This window comes from Urocampus carinirostris, chromosome 7, assembly GCF_059441175.1.
Source record: "Urocampus carinirostris isolate Australia breed hairy pipefish chromosome 7, RoL_Ucar_1.0, whole genome shotgun sequence".
NCBI lineage: Eukaryota > Metazoa > Chordata > Actinopteri > Syngnathiformes > Syngnathidae > Urocampus > Urocampus carinirostris.
This window is the reverse complement of record NC_142355.1, coordinates 2,483,270-2,509,565: the sequence shown is the minus strand read 5'-3', so window position 1 is coordinate 2,509,565 and position 26,296 is coordinate 2,483,270. Positions and strand designations below refer to the sequence as shown.

The 26,296-nt window shown below is 40.1% G+C and overlaps 1 protein-coding gene across 1 annotated transcript in view; it reads left to right on the top strand.

The window, feature by feature from the left end:
- LOC148362106 (CD44 antigen-like) overlaps window positions 1-26,296 on the top strand; it is a 38,813-nt gene that overhangs the window by 985 nt on the left and 11,532 nt on the right. The window contains exons 2-5 of the mRNA XM_088339540.1: window positions 18,652-18,817; window positions 22,069-22,211; window positions 22,328-22,375; window positions 24,964-25,281. Coding sequence (XP_088195666.1) covers window positions 18,652-18,817; window positions 22,069-22,211; window positions 22,328-22,375; window positions 24,964-25,281 — 675 coding nt within the window. The remainder of the gene's footprint in view (window positions 1-18,651; window positions 18,818-22,068; window positions 22,212-22,327; window positions 22,376-24,963; window positions 25,282-26,296) is intronic.

Here is a 26,296-nt window from a genome sequence, read left to right as displayed (position 1 = left end):
TAGGAAGCGAATTAAGTCAAAGTTACAGTGCAAGAAGATAAAAATGCACGGGTTCCCCTGACGCTGTGTTCTAAATGCGGTATTTTGAAGTCAAGGTCGAAGTAGAACGAAGTTGAGTAAAGTCAGTAGAGTTTTTCGCGAACCGGCTTCTTCGGCTCGGCTCACTAAAAAGGAACCGGCTCTTTCGGGTCTTAAACGGCTCTTCAGGTTGTTTTTGCTTCTTTCATCCCAACATGACCAAATATTATGTAAAATTGTGCACAAAATGATTTAAAGGAAGGGGGGGAATAGAACAAAAATGAAAAAAATACCAAAATGAAAAAGTAGTGAAAAGCTGAGAAAAAAAAGAAACAAAAGGAAAAGAAAAAAAGCAGGAAAAACTCAGAAAAAAAGCCAGAAAAAAAGAAAAGAAAGAAACACAGGAAAAATGCAAATAGAGAACAAAAAGAAAAAAGTAATAGCTAGGAAAAATAAATACAATGAGATTTTTTAAAGGAATTTGAAAAAAAAAAATAGAAAAAAACAGGGAAAAAGAAGAAAAAGTTTGTGTTGCAATCAAATAATTTCCAATGATACCAAGTCAATCTTGTTGCCAACATTGTACTTCCGCTAAAAACGACCACGACCACGACCTACTTGGACCCTTTGGGTCCAGACCCATTAGTAGAGCAAAACTGCTTTATTGAACAAGAACATAACATGCAGCTTCCAAGAGGAAACAGGTACTGGGTTTTTCACAGATAATGGGCTTCAGAACCCCATGCAAAACATGAAAATTCTCAATATCAAAATCTTTATTTATTCATCTATTTATTATTGTGACGATTGCCGATTAAGCGCCAACAGCCTGGACAGCTGATTGGCTGTCACTCTCTTTTTAAACCCCCGGCTTATATTACCTACCCCTTCACCTTCCCCACCAAATATACAAATGATATATCAACAAATGTAATGATATTAATAATAACAGTTATGATATAAGAATAGCAACAATAACACAAAGTTAACTAGACGCACTATTTCCAATCTCTCATATCACTCATACCCCATTTTCTTCATCTCTGTATTCCGCTAGTAATGTTTTTTTTGTATTTAAATTTAAACACATGAATAGTTGAACATTGTTTGCTTTCATCTTTTAAATTATTCCAAAGTTTGACTCCACACACAGACACACACATACTTTTCCTGGTGGTTCTCACCATTGAGATTTTGGATTTACTACAGCCCCTCAAGTTATAATTTCCCTTTTTCCGAATGAATAATTTTGGGATGTTTTCTGGCACCATGTTTTTGTTGACCTTAAATAACAGTTGTAAAGTGAAAAATTTGATTAAATCATCCAATTTTAATAATTTTGGAATATGTTAAATATGGCAGAACTAGGGAACAATATAATAAATACAATGCATTATAGTTTAAAATGAATTTGGCTTTATTAATTATTGAAATGCTTTTAGATACCTTAGTTTGTATGTCTCTGATGTGTGTTTTCCAGCTTAATTTAATGTCTATTATGACCCCTAAAAACACAATTTCTGATACTATGTCTTTTGCAGCACCATCCATTTTTACTTCTAAATCTTGATTTGCCTTGCGATTACCCAAAAATATTACTTTGCTTTTATTTAAATTTAAAGATAATTTATTTATATCCATCCAATTAATTAATTCACGATCAATGCAGGTTAACAAATCAATATAGTTATCATTTGAATAGAAAATGTTAGTGTCGTCTGCAAATATGACTAATTTTAATAGTTTTGAAATATTAAAAATATCATATGTAAATGAAATAACTTTGGACCCAGGATAGAACCCTGTGGTACTCCACAACAGATCTCCAAGTATTCAGATGACAACTCTCCCATTTTCACATATTGCTTCCTTCCCGTAGAAAAAACCTTTAAAGATAATTATTTAAAGATAATTTATTTAAATCCATCCAATTAATTAATTCACGATCAATGCAGGTTAACAAATCAATATTGTTATCATTTGAATAGAAAATGTTAGTGTCGTCCGCAAATATTAAACATTAAAAATATTGTTAATATATAAATTAAATAAGTTTGGACCCAGGATAGAACCCTGTGGCACTCCACAACAGATGTCCTAGTATTCAGATGATAACTCTCCCATCTTCCTGTCAAATAACTTTATTTGAATCGATCACTATTGGCTAAAGTTATTCGGAGGTCAAGGGGCGGATCCTTTTTATCATTTACAGGCTGGCATTGGCTGAAGCAGCAAAACAAAGCCTGCAATTGGCCGAAAAAGATGAATGCGTATAGCACGTGGTTGACGGCATACAGAAAGCATTTTTTTACTATTCTCTATTTGTAAACATTTTATTCTCCTGGATTGACTAAACTCACGGATATAAGAGGACCATGGCTGTACATTATTATTGAACACAGCGACTTCGGTGAGCTACTCTGGCTATATATTTTCCCTGCATCTTGTTTCAGACTGAACTCGATGTTTCTGTGATAAGCGGTGCAGATAATGGATGGAATGGAGTGTCTATTTTTAAATTCAACTCAATTCCAAGTGTTTATTGTCATATGCACAGTAAAGTTGCGAGCGAAAAAGAAAATAGAAACTAAGGAATGGTTGCCATTTCTTGAATCCCAAGACTTTAACCTTCCGAATGATGGAACGATGCATTTGAGTGACATCGTACGGACACCGCATCCGCACGTGTTCTCGACACGTTTTTGCGTCTTTGCAAGCTTTGGGAATGTTAAGGGGGTAAGAAGTTGGACTGAACCATCTGACTGTTTTGTCCACGTTCCCATTGTAGCGCCTTATAATCCGGTGCGTCCTATGTATGTCAAATATAGGACCAAAAACTATTTTTTCGGGGTGCACCCTATAACCCGGTGCGCCTTATAGTGCGGAAAATACGGTAAATATCTTTGGTCCCAGAATAGAACCCTGTGGTACTCCACAACAGATTATTCAGATGATAACTCTCCCATCTTCCTGTCAAATAACTTTAACTCCATTGCAAAGCCAAGCCGCCGATACCATCTCTTTCCAGCTTTTTTAATAGTATATTACGATTAAAGGTATGAAATTCTTTTTTTAAGTCAATAAATCCCCCGACTGCGTATTATTCATTATCGAAATACTTAGAAATACCTTAGTTTGTATGTGCAACGGCTCGGAAGGCTCAGCGAGTACAAATATCGTATTCATTGTTTCGCTCCAGTCTGGCATAAGCTCCCGGAGCGAGGTTATGATTGGATTTGTTGCCCCGAGCGATACATCTCTAGGGGTGCAGATCAAACAGGTCAGGATGCATCTGTCTGGATCTCACCAGACGCTTGTCAGTGTTCACAAAGACGCCCCGCGGCACACATTACGCCCCCTAATTGAGTCCTCGTTCCGGGCAAATGTGACGAGAGGGTTTAGGTTTTTAACATGCCCTCGTAGTGCAGAATAGAAAATAAGGGAGGGCGGACAGAAGACCCCCGGGATATGGCAACCTCACCTTATTTTGCGTGCCCAAAAACTTAAAAATCAAGCTTTGCGGTGTATGTGTGAATATCAAGTCAGGTCTCCAAGATGCCCGTCTGCCATTGGTCGATGGCATATGAAATACTGGCATCATGAAAACGGCATTATGTTATAGGATGAACTACTTCCCTCTATTCTTTTCTTGTTGGCGACATGATACTGTATTTACTCGCAATGATGCCAAAGGGAGAAGCAAAAATATGATAACCATGGAATCCAGGTTGTTCTCAATGAACACAATGGAGGCACACGTATGGCTACTCTGGCTAAGTTGCAGGGCTGTAATCGATTGATGATCCGGACTATTTTTAAAAATGAGACGATGAAATAAATAAATATAAGGGCATCACGATCCTTTCGGGTGGATGTTTTAAATTCAGTTTGATTTGAATTTTTAATTCATCCGCCTGCTACTCCACTTGACCAGCATGTAACTTTCACGCCAATGGTTAAAAAAGGTTATTTTTCCTCTACATGTACGAATGTCCCTACAAACGAAAGTTCCAGGTTACAAAGTACTGGAACGGGAAAATATTGCCGATAGTTACAAAAGCGTTTCGGGATGTGAAGTAAATAATATAGCACACTACGCGAAGCTGTTAGTCGCTCCCAGAGTTTCCCGGACGACGCAGCTATCATTCAGACAGCCTAAATTAAAGACAATTTAGCGAAATCTCACAAAGTCTCTGAATTTGTGGAATCACCCGGAATCAGTGTTGACACGTCGGGCCACATCTCCCTACGCATTTCCAAAAGCAGACGTCATTGGATCAGTTTTTCAAGAAACGAGAGGCCTAAAGGTAAATTCATGTTTTTTATAATTCCCTTTATTCTTTTTTTTACATGCCTCTCGTTTTGTTTGGGGCGGCAGTAGCTCAGGAGGTCCCAGTTCGAATCCCGGCTCCCCCGTGTCACATGTCGAAGTGTCCTTGGGTAAGACACTGAACCCCCAATACCCCCAATAAGCAGGTTAGCGCCTTACATGGCTGCACGGCCGCTATTGGGAAATGTGAAGCACATTGTAAAGCGCTTTGGGAAGTCATTGACTTGAAAAGCGCTATAGAAATGCAGATCCTTTCATTTCATTTCAGGGTTTAGGTTTAATCTATTCGGGGTTTCTTGTGGCTAGAGGAGGAAAGCCTTTGTGTGTTCGGACTTTCTGTTTTTGAATTTCAGAACGCTCGTCTTTGACCAAAGTCTTTGAGCATGAAATCTGTGGGCGGGAGTATATCATTAAGGTCAGGAAGTGGGATCCCAATACTAGGCTGAACCTTTATGTCGTCTTAAATTAGATTCATTGGACTACTTTGTAATAACATCTGTTTTTCGGTGTAGCTTTTTTGGCGTTCCCAAAAGGAAGCTGTGGTATACAAAACCCACAAAATATATTTTTGTACGCATAGTGCACTAATACACAGGTGTCAAAGAGGCGGCCCGCGGGCCAGATCGGGCCCGCTAAGGGATTGAATCCGGCAGACAACACTCAGAGAAGCGCAAGAGAAAAACAAGCGGCAGGTTGAAATATGTCAACTTGATGTTGCCAAAGCCAGGTGCCTAGAACAAAGACACTGTACTTGTATTTCTTTCTCTCTCTCTCTTTTCCACCTCTTTTCTCCCACTCTCTCTCTTTTTCTCTTCCTTTGTTGCTCTTTGTCTCTTTCTCTCTGTGTGTCTTTTAACCTATTTTGCTCTAACTTCCTTTTGTCCTTTTCTCTTTCTCTCTTCATACTCTTCGCGCTTTCTTTTCTCTCCTTCTGTCTTTTTATTTCTTTTTGGATTTCTTTCTTCCTCTCCCTTTCTTTTCTTTCTTTTTGTTTCTCATACTCTCTGTCTCTTTCACTCTCTGTGTCTCTTTTTCTCTTCTTTTGTTGCTCTTTGTCTCTTTCTCTCTCTGTCTTTTAACTTCTTTTGCTCTCACTTCCTTTTTTCCTTTTCTCTTTCTCTCTTCCTACCCTTTGTGCTTTCTTTTCCCTTTTCTCTCCTTCTGTCTTTCTATTTCTCTTTGGATTTCTTTCTCCCTCTCCCTTTCTTTTCCCCCTCTCTCACGACTTTTTATTACTTTTGTTCCTCCCTCTCTCTCCCTTTTTTTCTTTCTTTGTCCCGCCCTCTCTCCTTTTCCCTCCCTCTTTCTCTTATGTCTTTCTCTCTCTTTTTCTTTCTCTTTCATCTACTAGTCCGGCCCCCGACAGAATGTTTGTTCTATGGTGTGGCCCCCGAGTTCAAATGAGTTTGACACCCCTGCACTAATACGATCCCAAACTGTATGTGACATCCTACATGCCCACAATTCTTGTGTAAATATTGTATAAATTATAACCTTTATCTTCTTTGTTTTCTTTTATCCTCACTGTTAAATGTGAAACTGGAGTGCCACGCCCAAGTTCTTTGTCACAATATGTTCAACCCATTTTGTAACAATGACAATAAAGGTATATTCTCACCTCATCTCATCTCATCTCATCAGCTGCACCGCTTATCCTCAGTAGGGTCGCGGGGATGCTGGAGCCCATCCCAGCAATCATCGGGCAGTGGGCAGGGGACACCCTGGACTGGTTGCCAGACAATCGCAGGGCACACAAGGACAGACAACTCACTCGCTCGGTCACACCTAGGGACAATATTCTATTCTATTCTATTATATTCTATTTATTCATCAAATTCTCTATTATACTGTACCAGGTTTTTTTTCCACATATATTTTTTCTTTTGAGGTATGTTGCATACCTGTCAACCTGTATGTTTTTTTTAGAAGTGTACTTTTAGTTCTTAGTTCTATTCCTATTTCTATTTTGTTTTTGGTTGCATTACACCAGGGGTGTCAAACTCATTTTAACTCGAGGGCCACACAATAGAATAAACATTCTGTCGGGGGCCGGACTAGTAGATTAAAGAGAAAGAAAAAGAGAGATAAAGACATAAGAGAAAGAGGGAAAAGGCGAGAGGGCGGGACAAATAAAGAAAAAGAGAGAGAGGGAGAGAAATAAAAGATAAAAAGTCGTGAGAGAGGGGTAAAAGAAAGGGAGCGGAAGAAAGAAATCCAAAGAGAAAAAGAAATACAGAAGGAGAGAAAATAGAAAAGAAAGCATAAAGGGTATGAAGAGAGAAAGAGAAAAGAGAGAAAAGGAAAAAAAAGGAAGTTAGAGCAAAAGAGGTTAAAAGACACAGAGAGAGAAAAAGAGACAAAGAGCAACAAAGGAAGAAAAAAAGAGACAGAGAGGGACAGAGAGTGGGCGAAAAGGGGTGGAAAAGAGAGAGAGAGAGAGAGAGAGAGAAATAAATACAAGTACAGTGTCTTTGTTCGAGGCACCTTTCTTTGGCAACATCAAGTTGACTTATTTCAACCTGCAGCTTGTTTTTCTCTTGCGCTTCTCTGAGTGTTGTCTCGCGGGCCGGACTCAATCCCTTAGCGGGCCTGATCTGGCCCGCCGGCCGCCTGTTTGTCACCTGTGGTCTAGAACTATGATTACCTTTGAGTTATTGTTGCTGTTGTTATACCATAACTGTTATTATTAATAGTATTACAATTGTTGTTATATAATTGTTGTGTTTAATAGGGAAGATTAAAGGCTAGGGAATATAAGCATTTGCTTTTCGAACATATTATGTAATACTAGACAATTCCCGCGGCAATTTTAAGAGTTGTGATTGATCTGGCAGATGTTGGTAAAGAACCGGTAGCGCTGAGTTGTTAGCATTATGAGTTAGCATAACGTTTTTATAATAATAATAATTTCCTTTGTATTGTCATTCTTTTGTAACAATGTACACAGAACGAAATGTCGATACACCTGACCCGTTGTAGCGAGCCGATGCAGCCGCAGCCAACAGAGGGCGCCGCCATTTTACCAATTAGGTATGACTCGGCCGAGGCGCGAACCAGCGACCTCCCAGTCTCAAACCGGGCACACTACCATCTAGGCTACTGACTCGGAGAGATGTATTTGTAATTTTTTTACTTGGTCCTGTGGGGGGATTCCGCCCCCCCCACACCCCCCTGGTACTGGCAAGTTCATTTGAGATGGGCCCACAACCGTTAGCAACAAGGATATGCCTGGTGGAGGTCTAAAAATCACATTCATGATAATAACATAGTAATAACACTGTTATTACACTTTAAAAACTTTTAAAATATACATGTTCAAATAGAACGGGCTGTCCGATTCGAATTGGTCCACCCGGAATCCATTGAGCCTATTCATTTTGCTGATTCGTTAGCATGTGGCCATTAGCATACATTTTTAGCATGAAGCAGTTAGCTTACAGCACTTGGCAATGTAGTTGTGCCTTGCTGAAGCAATCACAACTAATTATTTGGGTGTTGAGTTATTCTTTTTGTTCTGTTTTTATTTTAATGTTCGAATCAAGTTTTCATTCATTCATCTTATTAATAATATAACCCAAAGTTTGAAAAAAAATCTTGCCAGAGAGTGACAGTTGTACAAAGTATATTGAGTCGGCAGTAGTGCAATAATCATAAAACTCAATGAAAGTTGGGAAATAACTGTCATTGTTTTAGAAGTCTCCATAGGTTTGTGAGCTCAGTCATTTACATATGGACTGTAAAAACTGGACTTTGACCTATGTCGGTTAATAACTTACTATGCTAGATACCCTCTAATTTAGATAGATACTTTATTCATCCCCGTAAGGAAATTTACACTGCCAGCAGTATCCTTGTGTTGAAAATAAAACAATAATAAAGTAAAAGGAATAGAATACATAAATACCCAATATAACATGTTGATATAAAGTAGCGTTAATTCCAGACTATAGAGCGCACCTGATTATAAGCCGCACCCACCACATTTTGAGAGGAAAACCGATTTTGTACACACACAAGCCGCACCTGTATATAAGCCGCATCCGCCCACATTTAAACATGTAACACAGACACAAAATTAACCCAAACCCGACTTCAAGTCCCGCGATTGAAACTAAACGTCCTTCATTAAAGTACACAGTCCAAAAATCACAGCCGGCAAAATGAACGGAAAATGATACCGGTACTTAAGGTTTGATGCAGACCTGCAGAGTCCGGGTCCCGTTGAAAGTAATCCAAGGAAAAAAGTGTATATTTCCAAAGGTAAGGGTGGGAAAAATACATCAGATGAACACATTTACTCACGCAACTCCTTTTTCTTTAACCAACTTTTTACCCCCTCTTCATTCCTTGTCTGCCCCTCACCTTTAGCGGTCCCCACTTAAACTCGGCACCCCGCGTTTGTTCCGCCCCTCATTTTTCGTTCACCCGTGCAAATCAGAATAAGTGTCTAAAATAAATACCAATAAATACATTACAATAATATACAGTTGCAAATACATATTATACATGGGTTACACATATTTACAAAGAAAGACGGTACACTTAGAGAGTTTTGAAAGCTTTAATAATAATAATGTAACTTTCATCCCAAACCGTGCCTGTGACAGGGCAGTTAATGGCAGCAACACTCGAGCGCCGCTGGCGGCCGTTAGAAAATTTCCATAAATTGGCCGCATCACTGAACAAGCCGCAGGGTTGAAAGTTAGGGAACAAAGTAGCGGCTTATAGTCCGGAATTTACGGCATTTAAATAGTGCAACATAAAATAAACACTGTCATAAAAATAGTCTAATATGCAATTGTGGGGGTGTGGTTTAATGTGGGCTTTTAATCCCCCGGGTGGAGTTCAAGAGCCTAATGGCATGGTTCTCAACTGGACTCAATTGAGAACCCACCATTCTACCTAATGACAAGCTGTGACACAAATGAAGAAAAAAAATATTTTTTCAAATGTATTCAACGAATGGACTGTGCAATTTAAAGGAGAGGTCGTAAAACATATTTGTCTTTTTTTTAAAAAACAAAATTACCATTAAAGTTGTAATTACTCATATATAAGCCTACATTGCATATAAGCAACCCCCTAAAATGTTTTAAAGTAGCCGCATACTAAAAAAGTTAATACCCAAAATATTAAAAAATATTGTACCCAATGTTCCCTCTAAGTCACAAGAAAATCTAGCCAGCTCACAAAAATCAGGGTTCAAAAATGCTAATTAAGAAGCGAATACAGTCGAAGTTACAGTGCATTAAGGTAAAAATACACAAGTTCCCTTGACGCTGTGTTCCAAATGCAGTATTTGGAAGTCAATGTCGAAGTAGAAAGAAGTTGAGTAAAGTCAGTAGAGTTTTTCGAGAACCGGCTTCTTTGGCTCGGCTCACTAAAAGAAACCGGCTCTTTTGGGTCCTAAACGGCTCTTCTGGTTGTTTTTGCTTCTTTCATCCCTACACAACCAAATATTATGTAAAATTATGCACAAAATGACTTAAAGGAAGGGGGGAATAGAACAAAAAAGAAAAAAACACCAAAATGAAAAAGTAGTAAAAGCTGAGAAAAAAAGAAACAAAAGGAAGAGAAAAAAAGAAGGAAAAAATTAGAAAAAAAGCCAGAAAAAAGAAAAGAAAGAAATGTAGGAAAAAGGTAAATAGAGAACAAAAAGAAAAAAAGTAACAGCTAGGAAGAAATAAACACAATGAGATTTTTTTTAAAGGAATTTTAAAAAAGTAGAAAAAAGTAGTGAAAAGCTGAGAAAAAAAAACAAAGGGAAGAGAAAAAAAAGAAGTAAACATTTTGAAAAAAGCCAGAAAAAAAAAAGAAAAGAAAGAAACAAAGGAAAAAAGTAAATAGAGAACAAAAAGAAAAAAGTAACAGCGAGGAAAAAAAATAAACACAATGAGATTTTTTTTAAAGGAATTAAAAGAAAAATAGAAGTTTTGGACATATTTGGCAATGACTTAGTTGCCACACTTGGGATTGCTGTTGCTCACTGTTGTTTCAAGCATTGCTCACCGACTTTGTGTGAACGCTCAGACCCAATAGGAAAATTAGAGAGAACATTGCCCACAAACCACATTTACCAACTGCAAAATTGGGCGGCAGTTTGCACAAGGAAGTGTGCGGTTTGACATTATTTGTACAAAACCGTTATCTTCATTTTAGTGGTTTAGCGTCACCTACATCTTGTCACTTACCAAGTCCAGTAAAGTAGCTGAAACTCTCGTCCTTTTTAGACATTCTACTATCACCAAACGAATTTCAGCGAGATCTCACATTTCTCCCCTCATACTTTGTTGAAGTGATGGATATTCTGGCTCCTTTTAGAGAACCGGCTCTTTCTGCTTAGCTCCCTGAAAAGAGCTGGCTCTTTCGGCTCACAAACTGTTTCTCGGATTTTGTTTTGAATTATATGTTACCAAAAGGGTTGGTTAGGGTTACTTTAACTGGATTACTTTCAGTTACTTTTGGATTACTCCAATACCAAATATGCTCATAAAAGACAAAAGAAAAATGATGTTGGCAAGCTGTTTGGATTTATTTTCATTTTGTTTCTGTCGCATTTAATGTTCGTTTTGCAGGAGATCAAAGGGATCAAAGCCAGGAGAGAAAGCTTACCACGGGTTGTGAGTCATCATTTTATTCTTTTTTTTTTTTTTGTCTTTTATTAGCATGTTTGGTATTGGAGTAATCCAAAAGTCATTGAAAGTAATCTAGTTAAAGTAACCCTACCCAACCCTGGCAACGATACACACTTCCTGTTATAGCACAATGACTCCGTGTCCTTAATAGCAGGGTTGGGTAGGGTTACTTTAACTGGATTACTTTCAATGACTTTTGGATTACTCCAATACCAAATATGCTAATAAAAGACAAAAAAAAACTAAATATGAATAAAATCACTAAATTTTGTGCAGGCTTGGGGAGTAACGGAATACACGGAAGGGCAAAAATGATGTTGGCAAGCTGTTTGGATTTATTTTCATTTTTTTTCTGTCGCATTTGATGTTCGTTTTGCTGGCGATCAAAGAGATCAAAGCCAGGAGAGAAAGCTTACCACGTGTTGTGAGTCATCATTTTATTCCTATTTAGTTTCTTTTGTCTTTTATCAGCATTTTTGGTATTGGAGTAATCTAAAAGTCATTGAAAGTAATCAAGTTAAAGTAACCCGACCCAACCCTGGATATTTTTATTATAATAATGAATACTGTATAAGTGATTTAAGGTTTAAACGTAATATTCTTATCTGTTTTTATTTATATTTATGTTCCAAAGACCTTAAGTGTGTTTTGAATTTTGGCCCCTTGTGCAATTGAGTTTGACATCCCTGCTTTAATAGAAGAAAGCTTAACTGACATTAGAATTTTTGACAACCAGATACAGTGGCTGCATTTAGAATTAGTCAAACATTCAAAGAAGGTCCCAGGCAGTGTTCCCTCTAAGCTGCGCACATTGTCAGCGCACAAGAAAATCGAGCCAGCGCACAAAAATCAGGGCTCGGAATTGCTTATTAAGAAGCGAATTGAGTCAAAGTTACAGTGCATGAAGGTAAAAATACACGGGTTCCCCTGACGTTGTGTCCTGAATGCGGTATTTTGAAGTCGAGTCGAAGTAGAACGAAGTTGAGTAAAGTCAGTAGAGTTTGTTGAGAACCGGCTTTTTCGGCTCGGCTCACTAAAAGGAACCGGCTCTTTCGGGTCCTAAACGGCTCTTCAAGTTGTTTTTGCTTCTTTAATGCCAACATGACCAAATATTATGTAAAATTGTGCACAAAATGACCTAAAGGGGGAATAGAACAAAAAAAAAATACCAAAATGAAAAAGTAGTGAAAAGCTGAAAAAAATAAACAAAAGGAAGAGAAAAAAGAAGGAAAAATTTTGAAAAAAAAGCCAGAAAAAAAAAGAAAGAAATTTAGGAAAAAAGTAAATAGAGAACAAAAAGAAAAAAAGTAACAGCTCGGAAAAAATAAACACAATGAGATTTTTTTAAAAGGAATTTAAAAAAAAGTAGAAAAAAACACGGAAAAAAAGAAGAAAAAGTTTGTGTTGCATTCCAAATAATTTCCAATTATATCAAGTGAATCTTGTTGCCAACATTGTACTTCCACTAAAAATGTGATTAAGTACAGTTCTGTATCTTACAACCGACTCAATAAGCCGCCAAAAATGTTAATATTATGCGACAAAATACATCAGGAAATAAAAAGAAATGGATATCTTGTGAAAAAATGGTAAGAACAAATGACGTTTGTGAGCCTGCAACCTTTGCAATCATACATGAGTCAATTCTTTCAAAAGTGAAAAATAATTTGGCACTGCCGAAAACTCAGCAAAATTTAACGTGATGTCAAGTTTTGGACATGTTTGATAATGACTTAGTTGCCACACTTGGGATTGCCGTTGCTCACTGTTGTTTCAAGCGTTGCTCACCCACTTTGTGTGAACGCTCAGACCCGTAAGGAAAATGACAGGGAAGATAGTCACAGGTAAAACATGTTTCCTAATAATTATTTCCACTTGTTTTTCTTGCATACGTGTCGCAATCCAAATTTTTGAAATCGTTATTTCCTCAACAGTGTACTTCCCCTATTTTTTTCAAACGACAATGGAACAGTTCTCTTTTCTCTTGCAGGAACATGAAATATAGTACGTTGATAGTTATGAGGTAGTAAAATATATACAATTGTTGAATTTACAAAAGTCCTTTGAAGTGTTATCTTCCTTTTTCTAAGTTGTTTTCCACATACATGCCCGCCTTTTGACATTTAAAAACTGTGAATGCTATTGCACTCCATATGTAACCGCGGTGTACCCGTCCCACCAAAGATCCACTTTCACGCTGGACTGGATGATGAGGTTTTTATTACAGTTGCCGCAAATGAATGAGTCACAACACGTGGTAAGCTTCTCTGCTGGCTTTGATCTCGTTGGCAGCACGCTGTTAGACTGCCCAAAACATATCAAAGAGCTTTCTTTCCAGTTTACATAAAATACATTGTAGAATATCAACCATCAAAATACATGTTTACATCCATTTTAACAAGATACCTTTAACAAGAGATCGTATAGTGGTTTTTTTAACGTTTACAATGAATTCGACATATTTTCTTTAGTCTGAATTTCAACCAACATCATCCTTTTTATATAGATGAGAAAATAGAAATACCGTATTTTCCGCACTATAAGGCGCACCGGGGTATAGAGCGCACCACGAAAAAATAGTTTTTGGTCCTATATTTGACATACATAAGACGCACCGGATTATAAGGCGCTACAATGGGAACGTCGACAAAACAGTCAGATGGTTCAGTCCAACTTCTTACCCCCTTAACATTCCCAAAGCTTGCAAAGACGCAAATACGCGTCGAGAATACGTGCGGATGCGGTGTCCATACGATGTCACTCAAATGCATCGTTCCATCATTCGGAAGGTTAAAGTCTTGGGATTCAAGAAATGCCAACCATTCCTTAGTTTCTATTTTCTTTTCTTTTTCGCTCGCAACTTTACTGTGCATATGACAATAAACACTTGACAATTGAGTTTAATTTAAAAATAAACACTCCATTCCATCCATTATTAGCACCGCTTATCACAGAAACATCGAGTTCAGTCTGAAACAAGATACAGGGAAAATATATAGCCAGAGTAGCTCACCGAAGTCGTTGTGTTCAATAATAATGTGCAGCCATGGTCCTCTTATATCCGTGAGTTTAGTAAATCCAAGAGAATAAAATATTTACAAATACAGAAAAGTAGAAAATGCTTTCTGTATGCCGTCAACCACGTGCTATACACATTCATCTTTTTTGGCCAATTGCAGGCTTTGTTTTGCCACTTCAGCCTATGCCAGCCTGTAAATGATAAAAAGCATCCACCCCTTGACCTCCGAATAACTTTAGCCAATAGTGATCGATTCAAATGATGATTGACACATTGGGTAGCCAATGAAACGCCGGAAAATAAATCCCAGCATACACCGCGGACTTGGCGTTCGGGGGAAAATCTAGTTGGCGGCTGCAAGTTAGTTGGAAGACTTTGCGACTTAATATTGATCCATATATAAGGCGCACTGTATTATAAGGCGCATGGTCAGCTTTTGAAAAAAATAAAGGCTTTTAGGTGCGCCTCATAGTGCAGAAAATAAGGTAATAACAATAATGAGTATAAAAACGGGTACAATTTACCTACAAATGAATGAGTCACAACACAACATGTGGTAAGCTTCTCTGCTGGCTTTGATCTCTATAAGGGGAATTAGCATTTTAGCACAATATGAACTCCATTGAATACATACGAATAAGTCGAATTAGTGTCGTTGGAGTCTCTGGCGAGCCCTCTTTGAAGTCCTCTAGCCTTCTCCTCTCGGCCTACGTATTTCCGCAAGATGGTGTCCCGGCTCCTCCCTTGGGCGTGCGAGGGAAGCCCCACGTGGGCCCCACCACCTCGCCTCGATGTCTGGAAAACTCAAAACAGCGGAGAGCGTTTCTCAAACAATGCCTGTCGTCCTCCGTCATCAGGGCCTTTCTGCGTTGTCTGTACTGGCTATCTTATCAGCCTCACGTCCCGTTCCCGCTCTTTCTGTAAACATCGTTCCTCTGACCTATTCTACTCTAGTCTTGTTATTTACATATTCTTTCTTTTTAAACTATTCTACATAATTACCTTGTATCATACTCCACAATATCTTTTTTACTCTATTCTTTCTATTCTTTTAAATCTATTATTTTATCGTTATTGAGTGTTCGCGTGTCAAATGATTTCTTGTATATATCATGTTTATGGTTTATACTGGTTGAATAAATAAATACAATACAATACAATCATTCTCCACTAGGTTGCACTGACCTCGCCCCACAGCCCAGCCAGTGCATATCTTTTGCATTCAATGTAATTTGTATTTAATTGTACAAAATCCTTTATAGTCAAATGTATAAAATCCTTCATTATGTATGTCTTTGTTTTGAAAAGTCCATAGAATTCATATTCAGCTGTACTCATGTATTTTTCGTTGCCAGGAGCCACAATTTTTCAACCTGATAGTGTCATGATTAGTTTCATTTGCGTCATGGTAACCAATGTTTGCAGGAAAGCTACAACAGGATGTGTTTACTTGCCAGTGATGAAAAATATACGTACTGCTGTCACACATATTACAGTGCAAATATCTGTCACGAGACCGGACCAGATCGGAGGCAGGAGGCAGGAAGGATGAACTCAATCGCGTAACGACCAATTACTTTTATTTAGCAAAATAAAAGTTGTCCAACACTCAGGGACAAAACAAAACAAAAACAGGCTTACAGGCAAACAGGAACTCAGACTAGGAATACTCACAAAACAGGCTTTTACTCAGAACGTGCAAACACAGGTTTCCTCAAGGACAGAAAACGCAATGAACCAGCAACCGGCAATCCCCAAAACCCACCTTTAAGAAGCACACATGAAAATTAGACGATCTGCTACAGCCGGTGCCCAGGGGGCGGGGCCAGCCGGTCGCCACGGCGACCATGCTGGACATGACAATATCAAAATGTCTACTTTTTGTAGGACAAATGAAAAGTAACTTTTTTCACTTTAGTGTTAAGTAAAATGTTCTTTTGGTGATGTCAAGAATGATCCCTCCTGGCAGCTGTGTGTTTCTTGGTTCAACTTGCTTGTAGAGATGGGCAGATCGATCCAAATGGGGATATTATCGATATTAAGCAAGTGTTTCAATTGGATCTCTTCTAGTACCATTGGATCGATACCTCAAAATGCTGATTTCGAATGTAAATAGAGCAGTTATTTTCTCTCTTACCCGAGCCCTCGGCTATTTCAAGTTAATGCCTGAGTTAATGACTGGCAGGCACACTTTTCCCTACCTGTCCTTCTTTTGCATCTTGCTTGCCAGGCAAAAGAAAGCATACCTGTCGCGCTCCAGGGCTCCATGCCCTTACAATCTGTCGTATTTTCCCTTACAACATACAAAATAATCTTACACCATATTTTTTTTTTCAAACGTGTTTATTGATGTCGTTTAACATGTTATATTGTACATGTGTTTCGTGATATCTTATATATTGTGAATTAACATTTTGTGGTGAGATCCTGAGTTGCTCGACATGAATGAGCTTTATTATAAAAAAAGTTCAAAAATGAAGTCGCTTGGACGTTCACTGTAGAAGGAAAAAATACATGCAAATAGAATTAAGTACAGTGGAACCTCGATTCTCGACCATAATCCGTTTCAGAACCCTGTTCGAAAAACGATTTGTTCGATCACGGAAATCATTTTTCCCATTAAAAATAATGTAAATCGTTTTAATCCGTTCCAACACCCGGAATGTTTACCATGAACGTTTAACGTAAACATAAAGCTAACCCAGGCTAATCGCACGTTCACGTTATCGTAATCTTCCGTACGAAAGATTACGCTAACATGAACGTGTAAAAATAAAAACATCAGGTCGTTTACAGGTCATTTAGCACCCGGGTCTCCACAACAAGTGGCTAGCGCTTCATTGGAAAGGGGGCTCTGTTCCAACACCCTGGTAGTTGGGCTCCGTTCCAACACCCACATAAAGCTAACCCAGGCTAATCCTACGTTTGCGTTATCGTAATCTTATGAATAGGATTTCTTACCTTTGTGGTGGTCAGCAGAAGGCGCTCGCACACCTCCTTCATATTTGGCAATTATTTCTTTCTTAAATGCAATAGTTGTACGCACTACTTTTCTTTTTTCACCTGTAGCAACTTTGCTGCTTGCACTGACTTTCTTCGGAGGCATAATAAGGGGCTAAAACACCCGTACGCCGCTCAGCATCGCACCCTAGCGTACGCACTCACGCATTACCGGCGTTCGAACTCTGATTTTTTGACCCAACAGCAAAGCAAGAGTTTCTCTAAATTTTTGGTCGGACACCGATTTTTTCGAACTGAGAGGCGTTTGAAAACCGAGGTTCCACTGTAGAATAATACATTTTCTTATTCGAATTATGAATTCCTTTTCTGCATTAAATTATTGTTGGTAATATACTGATTAAAGGGATAACCACAAACCTGTCTTTTTTCATTTTCTCTTTTTACACTTCCCTATTTTCTTAACTTCTTTATACAACAATAATAATTCCCAATATAATGCATCAAAGCAAGTGAGCCGTTTGAGAGCCGGCTCTCTTGAATGAGTTGAGCCGAAAAAGCCGGTTCTCTAAAAAGAGACGGACTTCCTTTCACTACATAACTACCACATCAAATCCGAGGCTGCAGACGCATGCGCACAGTAGCATCAAACCGCTCGCTTCGTTTGCAACGGGAAAAAAAATCATACCGAGATAGAGGCTTCCGCGGCAAATTGGTTTGACTTGATTGATTTGCCATTCGGTGATAGACGAGTATACCGGATGGTACCCATATTTTACAAATTTGCGTTTTCCTGTACAGGTTTTCTTCGTACACGTCTTAAGATGCATAATAAATGTACTTTGTACGGGAAAAAACGTACTGGTTGACAGGTATGGTGTGCATCTCCCCGTAATAAGCTCACACTGAGCACATACTTTCTGCAATGCTACACTCTTTCGCTGTGTCAAACTTATAAACTGATTATTACACACGTTAGCAAAATGAGTCTCGTTGTCACTGACGCCATTGATAGCATTGAGACGGAAAGCAACAAACGCTGCGGTATTTATTAGTAAATGAAAAGAAAAACTTGAAAGTGTCATGATTGCCGATTCAAGGCACCTGTGACTGCCCCATTGGCGCCAACAGCCCTGAGAGCTGATTGGTTCAGAGACTCTTTTCAAACGCCGGCTTTCAAGAGAACACTGTCAGATCGTTGCAAACCGTTGCTCCCAGCTCAGCAAGCTCTCACGTTCAGACTCTGTTCCTGCCCTGTTTTTCTCTACCTGATACCCGTTGCCAACCTGTTTCCGGACCTGACTCTGCCCTGTTCTGTCTTCCCAATATCCGACCTGTTTTGCCCCGCTACCTGCCTGACACCCGTTGCCGACCTTGTTTCCAAACTCGATACCGCCCTTGCTCTCCCGTCCCGGCTAACGACTAGTATTCCTGGAAATCTACGACCATCCTCGCTCGACACAGAAGTGCCACTGCCGCGTCTCCTGCTCGTCTTGTCTGTCAACCATCGGATCGTGGAAGCAAGCCCTGCTCTCCCGCTTTATTAATAAAAACTGAGTAAACGAGCGCTGTTGGGTCCTGTGTCTGTTTTTGGTCCGTGACAGAAAGAGTTTTTCAGAATTTTGCTGGTCATTTCAGTCTGCGTTTTGGTCTCAAACTGCAATTTAGCGATTGTTTCCTTCCTTTGGCAGTCAATTCCCGCAGCTGCAGCTACGCCGGGGTGTTTATCGTTGAGGGTGAAGATCGTCATTCCCTGACCTTCCACAATGCTCAGAAGGTCTGCGAGCAGCTCCAGACCACAATGGCCAGTCCAGAACAAGTCCAACAAGCCTTTGACAAAAACATGGAAACCTGCAGGTAAACAAAAAACAGACTTTTAATGGCTCGCCCATCCTGACCAATCAGCTGTGTTTTCCCCTTTTCTGTCTTCTTTTGTGTGTTTCTGTCATTGTCGTGTCGATGTCTGCTTTTTGTCGACTGTTCTTCTTTGTCTGTTGGAAAGAACATCAAAGTTCTTAAAGGCTTTTAGTAACAACCTAACCTCCACAAAACAAAATGGCCTCCACCTGAAATTAATGTGTCTGTCATCCGTCCATCCATCCATCATTCTTTAACCCGTCAGTCCATTCATTGTACCCACCTACCCAGCGTCTCATCCATCCATCTATCCATCCATCCATCCATCCATCCATCCATCAATTCATCGCACCTACCTACCCAGCCTCTCATCCATCAATCCATCCATTCATCAATTCATTGCACCTACCAACCCAGCCTCTCATCCATCCATCCATCCATCCATCAAATCATTGCACCTACCAACCCAGCCACTCATCCATCCATCCATCCATCCATTCATCAATTCATTGCACCTACCAACCCAGCCTCTCATCCATCCATCCATCCTTCCATCCATCAAATCATTGCACCTACCAACCCAGCCTCTCATCCATCCATCCATGCATGCATCCATCCTTCCATTCATCCATCAATTCATTGCACCTACCAACCCAGCCTCTCATCCATCCATCCATTCATCCATCAATTCATTGCACCTACCAACCCAGCCTCTCATCCATCCATCCATTCATCCATCAATTCATTGCACCTACCAACCCAGCCTCTCATCCATCCATCCATTAATGCATCCATCCATCCATCCATCCATCCATCCATCAATTTATTGCACCTACCTACCCAGCCTCAGCCTCTCATCCATCCATCCTTCCATCCATCCATCCATCCATCCATCCATCAAATCATTGCACCTACCTTCTCAGCCTGTCATCCATTCATCCATCAATTTATTGCACCTACCAACCCAGCCTCTCACCCATCGATCCATTCATGCATCCATCCATCCATCCATCATTTTATTGCACCTACCTACCCAGCCTCTCATCCATCTATCCTTCCATTCATGCATCCATCCATCCATCCATCCATCCATCAATTTATTGCACCTACCTACCCAGCCTCTCATCCATCCATCCATCCATACATCTTTCCATCCATTCTTCTATACATCCATCAATTCATCCATCCATCCATCTATCTTTCCATCCATTCATCCATCTTTCCATCCATTCATCCATTCTTCCATACATCCATCCATCAATTCATTGCACCCATCCATCCATCCATCCATCCATCCATCCATCCATCCATCCATCCATCCATCCATCCATCCATCCATCCATCCATCCATCCATCCATCCATCCATCCATCCATCCATCCATCCATCCAGCCATCTAATCCTGGGGTTGGGAATATTTGTGACTCAAAGATCCATGAGAACCAAAAATTTTCATTCTATTATCATATACTCCAAGATAAAATTCAACAAAACCCCCAAACCCGCTTTGCAGACAAAAGCTAAATCCTTAAACATTTGATAATTTGATCAAATCTATGAAATGATAGAAATCATATCAGAGCCTCTGTCTATATCAACAAACATCAATTTAACATTTGTCTCACTCCAGTAGTTACCTAACATTCTGGAGGCTCAATATGACCCTCATTTTTGGCTGTAAAAACTGGTATTTTGTAAAAATCTCACAAAATACTGCAAACGAGAAGGATCAGATGTTTTTTGAGAATTGTGCTACGTGGATAGAGATCCTTCCACCCCTGCCGCTCACCCAATTAAATTGATTTGCTTGACCGGCTAGCGTTTTCAGGTGTTTACGGTTTGTTCTGAGAGTTTTGATTATAAAATGTCAAAATGGTGAACAGAGATTGTTTAATGAACTCCCATGTACCAGATTCCATAGAGACGTAGAGCCAAAACAGGGTCTCTCAGTGTAGCACCGTGACTGTAAACTATCGTTGGGAATCTGCCCTATATATTGTGGACCGAACCAAGGCAACAATTTGTCACATTGGCTTTGCATCCACTAAATTAAAGAAGATATACACATGATTCACTAGTACATAGTTCATCCCCAAGCTAGAAGTACTCCCAAAAAGAGCCATACCGGGCTAATGAGCTACAGTGGAACCTCGGTTCTCGACCATAATCCGTTCCAGAACCCTGTTCAAAAACCGATTTGTTCGATCATTGAAATCATTTTTCCCATTAAAAATAATGTAAATCGTTTTAATCCGTTCCAACAGCCTGAATGTTTACCTTGAATGCTTAACGTAAACAAGTCATTTAGCATCCGGGTCTCCACAACAAGTGGTGAGTGGTTCATTGGAAAGGGGGCTCCGTTCCAACACCCTGAAAATTGGGTTCCGTTCCAACACCCTGAATGTTTACCTTGAATGTTCAACGTAAACATAAAGCTAACCCAGGCTAACCGTACTTTGGCGTTATCGTAATCTTACGTACGAAAGATTACGCTAACATGAACGTGTACAAATAAAAAAATCAGGTGGTTTACAAGTCATTTAGCACCCGGGTCTCCACAACAAGTAGTGAGCGGTTCATTGGAAAGGGGGCTCCGTTCCAACACCCTGTAAATTGGGCTCCGTTCCAACACCCTGAATGTTAACCTTGAATGTTCAACGTAAACATAAAGCTAAACCCGGCTAATCGTACGTTTGCGTTATCGTAATCTTCCGTACGAAAGATTACGCTAACATGAACGTGTGAAAATAGAAAAAAAAGGATAAAGAAAAGAATAATGAATAGGATTTCTTACCTTTGTGGTGGTCAGCAGAAGGCGCAGGCGAGATCAGACACTCGCACACCTCCTTCATATTTAGCTATTATTTCTTTCTTAAATGCAATAGTTGTACACACTACTTTTCTTTTTTCACCTGTGGCAACTTTGCAGCTTGCACTGACTTTCTTCGGAGGCATCATTAGGGGCTAAAACACTCCGTACACCTATATTAAAAGCGAAAGCAAAATGAGAAATTGAGAGGGGGCGTTCGCACTCACGCAATACCGGCGTTCCAACTCCGATTCATTGTTCGAACAACGAAGCAAGAATTTCTAGAATTTTTCGTTCGGACTCCGATTTGTTCGTACAGAGAGGCGTTCGAAAACCGAGGTTCCACTGTATATGTTTTTGGCCATCGACCGAAACGTTGGAGGTGATTTTCCAAATGACAACATTTGAACGAGTGACGAGTACAATCATTTTTTATTTTTTAGGTATGGCTGGATCAGGAACACCAGTTTCGCCATTCTCAGGCATACCCACCATGAGAATTGCGCCGTGAACATGACGGGTCTCATCGTACATTCTCGTGACGACCTAAATGAAGTTTACGACGCCTACTGCTTTGATGACACTGGTTTGTATTTAGGCTGCACCGATATTTTCTCCATGATTGAGGAATCTTGTGCAAAAGCTATTCCTAAACTGTCGCTAATATGTCTCAAATTTTTATATTTTCCTATCTTTTAATAGCTGGGCCTGAGGTGAACTGTGATAAGGCGTTTGACAGAAATGAACAAGGTAAGAATTATAATTCAGCTTGATGGTTCTAAGGTCTTGGGAACCTCCTGTGTGGGTTCAAATCCAGCTACCGGACTTACTGTGCGGAGTTTGTATGTTCTCCCCGTGCTTGCGTGGGTTTCTTCCGGGCACTCCGGTTTCCTCCCACATTCCAAAGACATGCATTTCAGGTGGATTGGCCGGTCCAAATTGTCCCTAGGTGTGAATGAGCGAGTGAGTTGTCCGTCCCAGTGTGCCCTGCGATTGGCTGGCAACCAGTTCAGGGTGTCCCCTGCCCACTGCCCGATGGGCTCCAGCAACGCCGCGACCCTACTGAGGATAAGCGGTGCAGCTAATGAGATGAGATGAGATGGGGACAATATGAGATGAGATTCCATTGTTTTGGTGCTAATACATAGTAGCATGGATTTGACATGGGAAAGGCTGAATGAATATTGGAATACTGTGGAATAGAATATTGAGGGTGCATAGGGGTTTGCCTGTCCGCAGTGTTCATTTTACCACTGAAAAGTGATGGGTCCAGGGCAGGGTTGGGTAGGGTTACTTTAACTTGATTACTTTCAATTACGGCAGCGCAGTGGTTAGCGCATGTGCGGCACAGTTCATGTCTTGGGAACCTCCTGCGTGGGTTCAAATCCAGCTACCGGACTTACTGTGCAGAGTTTGTATGTTCTCCCCGTGCTTCGGGCACTCCGGTTTCCTCCTAAGACATGCATTTCAGGTGGATTGGCCGGTCCAAATTGTCCCTAGGTGTGACTAAGCGAGCGAGTTGTCTGTCCCTGTGTGCCCTGCGATTGGCTGGCAACCAGTTCAGGGTGTCCCCTGCCCACTGCCCGATGATTGCTGGGATGGGCTCCAGCACCCCCGCAACCCTACTGAGGATAAGCGGTGCAGCTAATGAGATGAGATGAGATGGGGACAATATGAGATGAGATTCCATTGTTTTGGTGCTAATACATAGTAGCATGGATTTGACATGGGAAAGGCTGAAGGAATATTGGAATACTGTGGAATAGAATCTTGAGGGTGCATGGGAGTTTGCCTGTCCGCAGTGTTCATTTTACCTCTGAAAAGTGATGGGTCCTGGGCAGGGTTGGGTAGAGTTTACTTTAACTTGATTACTTTTAATTACTTTTGGATTACTCCAGTACCAAATATGCGAATAAAAGACAAAAGAAACTAAATATGAATAAAATAATGACTCACAACACGTGGTAAGCTCTCTCTCCTGGCTTTGATGTCCTTGATCTCCGGCAAAACTAACAACATGAAAATAAATCCAAACAGCTTGCCAACATCATTTTTTGCCGTTCCATGTGTTCAGTTACTCCCCAAGCCTGCACAAAATTTAGTAATTTTATTCATATTTAGTTTCTTTTGTCTTTTATTAGCATATTTGGTATTGGAGTCATCCATAAGTAATTGAAAGTAATCAAGTTAAAGTAACCCTACCCAACCCTGGTCCCGGGGAATCGCATGCTCAAAAATCTATGGGTCCCGACAGAGATCTATGGGTCCCCAAAATTGAGTGTTATCGAGGTTGAAATTGTGATTTGGCGACAGATATATATTATAAATCTATATATTCATTCAGTTTTAATCATCACAGTTCACTGGTAATACAAATCAGTTATCCCTTCAAGATTTTTCAGTTCACAACAATATTGTACATTATACAAAATAATATTGCTTAAATTATTATATTAATCTATATTTTCATTCAGTTTTAATTATCACAGTTACTTGGTAATACTAAGCAGTTATCACTTCAGATTTTTCAGTTCACACTATTGTCTATCCATTCATACTTGCCTTTCTCTTCCTGCAGCAACGGAATTTCCATAGCTAATTTGTTGTTTTCATTGTCGTTGTACCGATCCAAGGTGCTTTTCTGAAAGTTCATATTTGCGAAATGATTTATTTAATCCAGTTTTTTTGTCACGCTGGGTACATGCATCACAGAACATGTAGCCTCCATTATCATCTTTCTCGTAGCGTAACCAGGAATATAATTTAGTCCATTTTGGCAGAAGAGTCCTTTTCTTGCTAGGAGTATTATTTTGTTTATTTTCTTTCGTCGAATCGCTCGCTTCAACACACGTGTTTTGCTTGCCTCTGCGATCTTCCAATTACCAATTTTGTGTTGATTTGCACTTAATTCTAACTGTTTTTTCGGAGTCATACTTCTCTTTTACTCAACAACCACCAAAACGATGACGTAATCTCGAAGCAACGAGATCTCGTTTGCCGAGATCGGCGTGCAGACAAAAACTCGAAGTGCAAGACCAAAACAACAATGGCGGATCTGCCTGACAAAAAGTTTGGAGTGCGGTAAATCTTTGTTTGAAAAAAATAATCGGGTAATAATGACAATTTTGTGTCGAAAAAGTTGCGTCCCGGGGACGCATGTTGATTTGAGACTGCGTCCCCAGCAAAAATGATGCATGGAGGACGCAGGGACGTGGGCAAACGGGAACACTACATGTGTTTTGTGGACTCGGAGAATGCATTGGACCGAAAGGCAAAGCGCTCGATCTACCGGTCGATCTACGTTCCTACCCTCATAAATGTTATTTCTCATTTGTCAGCATCTAGCTCAGAGCTTGGGATTCCGGCGTCCACAGAAGCAAGATCAGTTTTTCCCTCATCTTCTGGGTCTGAAGAAGCCACTGAACAGACTACAGTGGAAGACAGTTCACTAGGGTGGGGAGATAACCACAGCGTCCTGTTCACGTTCACCGACGGAGATCTGGATCAGCCCACTGGATCTGGGTTCCCACCACCCAACTCCGGTGAGGAGACCCGACCCACGCTTAACCCTGCCAGAGGAACCAACGTTATAAGGCCTTTTCCCGATGAAGATGTTGAGAAGGTGCGGCCTGGAAATGAAGATGCCACAGCGGATGGTAGGAACTACCGTAAATTCCGGACTATAGAGCGCACCTGATTATAAGCCGCACCCACCACATTTTAAGAGGAAAACCGATTTTGTACATACACAAGCCGCACCTGTATATAAGCCGCATGCGCCCACATTTAAACATGTAACATAAACACAAAATTAACCCAAACCCGACTTCAAGTCCCGCGATTAAAACTGAATGTCCTTCATTAAAGTATACAGTGCAAAAATCACAGCCGGCAAAATGAACGGAAAATGATACCGGTACTTAGGGTTTGATGCAGACCTGCAGAGTCCGGGTCCCGTTGAAAGTAATCCAAGGAAAAAAGTGTATATTTCCAAATGTAAGGGTGGGAAAAATATATCAGATGAACACATTTACTCATGCAAGTCCTTTTTCTTTACCCCCTCTTCTTCCTTGTCTGTCCCTCATCTTTAGCGGTCCCCACATAAACTCGGCACCCCGCGTTTGTTCCGCCCCTCCTTTTTCGTTCACCCGTGCAAATCAAAATACGTGTCTAAAATAAATACAAATAAATACATTACGAAAATATACAGTTGCAAATACATATTATACATGGGTTACCCATATTTACAAAGAAAGACGGTACACAGAGAGAGTTTTCAAAGCTTTAATAATAATAATAATAATAATAATATAGCTTTGACAGGGCAGTTAATGGTAGCAACACTCGAGCGCCGCTAGCGGCCGTTAGAAAAATTGCATAAATTGGCCGCATCACTGAATAAGTGGCAGGGTTGAAAGTTAGGGAAAAAAGTAGCGGCTTATAGTCCGGAATTTACGGTAATACAAATAGCGAGTTGTTTAGGATGTATTTGACAAGTACTGTATTATCTGGACTACAGTAATCCCTCGGTTATCGCGGTTAATGGTGACCGAGACCACCCGCGAAAACTGAAAATCCGCCAAGTAGCGGCGCCCCTTCAAAAATGCTTGAAAAAACGTATACAGGTATACAGTTAACCCCCCCTGTATACAGTACACCACATAGAATACG